This window comes from Hordeum vulgare, chromosome 2H (genome assembly GCF_904849725.1).
Source record: "Hordeum vulgare subsp. vulgare chromosome 2H, MorexV3_pseudomolecules_assembly, whole genome shotgun sequence".
In the NCBI taxonomy this organism is placed as follows: Eukaryota; Viridiplantae; Streptophyta; class Magnoliopsida; order Poales; family Poaceae; genus Hordeum; species Hordeum vulgare.
Window position 1 is genome coordinate 491,335,722 of NC_058519.1, and position 3,622 is coordinate 491,339,343.

At 52.5% G+C, this 3,622-nt stretch overlaps 1 protein-coding gene across 1 annotated transcript; it reads right to left on the reverse strand.

Moving 5' to 3' along the window:
- Window positions 1-2,148: 2,148 nt before the first annotated feature.
- Window positions 2,149-3,116, reverse strand: LOC123430317 (ethylene-responsive transcription factor ERF022-like). Its single transcript, XM_045114183.1, has one exon. It carries the CDS (start codon window positions 3,062-3,064, stop codon window positions 2,537-2,539), a length of 528 nt encoding a protein of 175 aa, XP_044970118.1. The 5' UTR covers window positions 3,065-3,116; the 3' UTR covers window positions 2,149-2,536.
- Between the last annotated feature and the right edge of the window lie 506 nt (window positions 3,117-3,622).

The following is a 3,622-nucleotide window of genomic DNA, read 5'->3' on the forward strand; positions in this document are numbered from 1 at the left end:
CTAAATAGTCATACAACAAATAATAATATCAAACCTAACCCTCTAGCTCTTGTCAGCAGCTTGTATGAAGTTGCATAAGGCTCGTGTCTGAACTGTTGGAAGATGAAACACATCAAGTGTTATTACATAAGAACATGGAACCATAAAGAGCATTTATTCGCATGTTCACATGTATCTAGAGTATTGCCGGTAAGCTAATGGTGGACATAATTTTAGTGAAAGAAACAAACCAGTGTCATCCGTATCCTCAAATTTCATATGAATCAAAAAGTGAAAACAATCCTCAAGAACAAGCCATATATTTAGCATCGATCAGTGAGCAGCAAGTAGAAGTGTTATTTATTTGGTTTCTGGCAAAGAGCAGCAATACATATATAAGACGGTCAACGCCTTCCTGCATTGTACAGCACCGCATGAACTATCAATCACAGACATATCAATATCACGGTTTTCACTTTTAGAGATTTTCTCAAAACCCAATTCAACCTGATAAGTACACGTGCAGGTCTCTCCTATTTCCTTCAATTTAACCTACATCTTATAATCTTCATTCAAGATCTGCGATCTATTTGAACAAACTACCTTACTGGATTGTGTTTGTCTCGAGTACAGCTGCACTCGAACAATTAGAAGTAGTGAACTGATGGGAAGCAGCCAAGCCTCCAAGTTAGCCAGAAATATAAAGTTAACTCTAATGTGCCGTTAGAACTGTCTGCATGACCTGGTCTGTTCTCCAATCCATCTACCACGCTCTGCTCCAACCCATCTACCACGCTCCAACTCCAATGACTGGCCTATCCACCACAATAATAATACCATGTATAGAAGGGCATAACAAACACAACAAGTCTATCAGATTTCTTGTACAAATCGTGCAAAACTCTGACAATAGTTATGGAACTGAAAAATATAATTTCTCCTAAATGTTAGCAATGATGGATTTACTTTTTTTTGAGGAACTGTCAAGATGTCAAATGTATAGAGAAATATTAGAAGCCCTTGGTCATACCTTTTCTTTATCGTGGAAAACAAAATGATTAGATATACCTTGCAGATAACTGAGATTTTGTTAGCAGGTGCTAGGCATATGAACCAGCATTGTGTTTGGAAAATTATTGAGAGAAAAAAATGTTCTATACTTGGCACAAACCATGAAGAAATCACATGGAGTCATGAAATAGAAGAACAATATAACCAAGAAAATAGTGGAATAATATGTATCAACAATAAAAGTGCAGGGTCATAACCATGAAATCAAGATTAAGCTCAAGTTGTATATTAGCTAGTAAACAAACAGAACAATAAGAGAACCGTACATTAAGACGGAAAGGAAGAGAAAGGTAAAGAGCTTACCAGCCGAGGCAATCAGCCATGTGGACGACGAGGTTGGTGATGTAGACGACGGAGGGGGTGTTGTCCTTGAAGAGGCGCACGATGGCGAGCTCGTTGGCCTGCAGTTTCCACGGCGTGGCGACGACGAACGCGGATGCGCGCCCGATGTCCCCAAGGATCAGCGCGGCGGAGGCGAGCGCGACGACCAGGGGCCCCGCGGCGGCCGCCAGCGCCCGCCGCGCGGCCTTGGCGACGCGGCCCGCCGCCAGGTCGCGCAACGCCAGGTCCCGGAGCGGCCTCCGCGGGCTCGGCGAGGTGGGGACGCGAGGGGGGCAGTCGGCGGCCTGGCGGCCGCGGCGCGCGCGAGGTGGCGGAGGGAATGGCGCGGGCGCGGCGGGCGGGCGAGCGGGGAGGGCGCGGCGAGGAAGGAGGCGGCGGCCGCGGGCTCGGCGAGGAGGGGGGCGCGAGGGGGCCGGTCGACGGCCTGACGGCCGCGGCGCGCGCGAGGTGGCGGAGGGAATGGCGCGGGCGCGGCCGGCGGGCGAGCGGGGAGGGAGCGGCGAGGAAGGAGGCGGCGGCGGCCATTTGGGATGATTTTTGGAAGGAGAGAGACGAGATCGGGAACGAGGGGTGAGGAGAGGTGGGGTGGGAAAGTGGCAGTTGGACTCGTTCTGCAGCGGGATATAGCGATTTTTTTACTGCATGCGATAGATGGGTGGGATGGGAGGTCGAACCATCCACCTGATTGAATCATCACGACGTTCGATTCTGCTTTAATAGTAGAGATTCTTTTTCCGTCATAAAATTATTATAATCATAATAAATATAAGCTCAAAGGATCATTGCAGTGAGCAACTTAGAATCCCGGATTATATGCTGGTAGTGAGCCAACTAACAAACCCGATACAGGCCGATACGACGCCACAAAGGATCTCAAGCCAAATGCAACGAAAAGAAAACACACACACACATCACACATTCGTGCACACACGGAGGCTAGTTCTGAGTAGCCCCGTGAGGCTCGAACGCCTCACGTTGGGCGTAGACTCCATGTACCCCTCTCAAGAGAAAGAGTTGCAAGGTACTGAGGTCAATGGCACGTACGTACGTTACGTACCTCCTAGTTTTTTTTTTTTTTTTTTTTTTGAGGTGGACGTACCCCCTAGTTAACGGCCAACCATACGCATTGGCCGACGGGCCGAGCTCAATAGGCGTCCCAGAGTGACCCGTGAGACCAGCACTGCGCGGCCTGGTCCATCTCGCTGGTGCCCGTGGCCCATGCAGGCGGCTCCAGCAGCATGGCCTCCGCCATCTCGGCCCATAGCCTGGGCGAGTCCACCTCGAACTCCTCGTCGCTCCCCCTCCCGCCCACCAGCTCCCACCCGGGGCACTCGCGCGCCACCAGCGCCGGCTCGCCCCGCACGAGCTCAGCCGCCTCCGCCGCGGCGGCACGGACGTCGTCCGGGTGCGAGCTCGCCGGCCGGGGCAGCCTGTCCACCGACCCCGGGAAGTTGAGCTGCGCGTCCCGGCCGCGCAGCCGCAGCGCCGCCACGTCGTGCGCCACCGCCGCCATCTCGGCCGACTCGAAGCTGCCGAGCCAGATGCGGGTCTTGGTGCCGGGCTGCCGGATCTCCGACACCCACTTGCCCCATTTCCTCTTCCTCACGCCCCTGTACTGAGACTGGGAGGAGGAGCTCTGGTTCGGACACTGCTCCTTGCCCGGCTCGTCCATCGATCTGTCGATCGGTTCCTGCGCGATGCGTCACGACGGAGGATGATCAAAGAGTGTGGGATGCGGTGCAGAAATGGGCGCGATCTTTGTGGGCTTATATAGGAGTCGAGTCGGGGGGTGGCGGGGGCACTGCTGCCACAGGATCGGTGTCACTTCATACGTACGCTGGCTACTATGTTAAGCTCATCATTTGCTTTCATGATTGGCGCGCAATAATAATGCCTTCCTGGCAGATGCACTGTGGGACGGACGATGGAGGCATCGATGTGCCGTTGCAGTCTGACCACTTCACGGCTGTTGCTCCACATCTTCGTGGACCGAGTGTACATGCATGCATACGCTGTTGCAAAGGACAGCAAAGGACACTCAAAAGTAATTTACCGGTGCTAGCTGCAGGCTCGCTAGCCTTGTCACAAGCAGTAATGGAGCAAAAGTGCGCCGAAACAGACCATAGGCATCGTCACACGCACGCCCACCAAACTGGTTGTTGGAATGAAGAATTAATATCGTTGTAGTCGTCGATCCTTTGGAGTTTGGTTACAAGCCGACGTCGTCAGA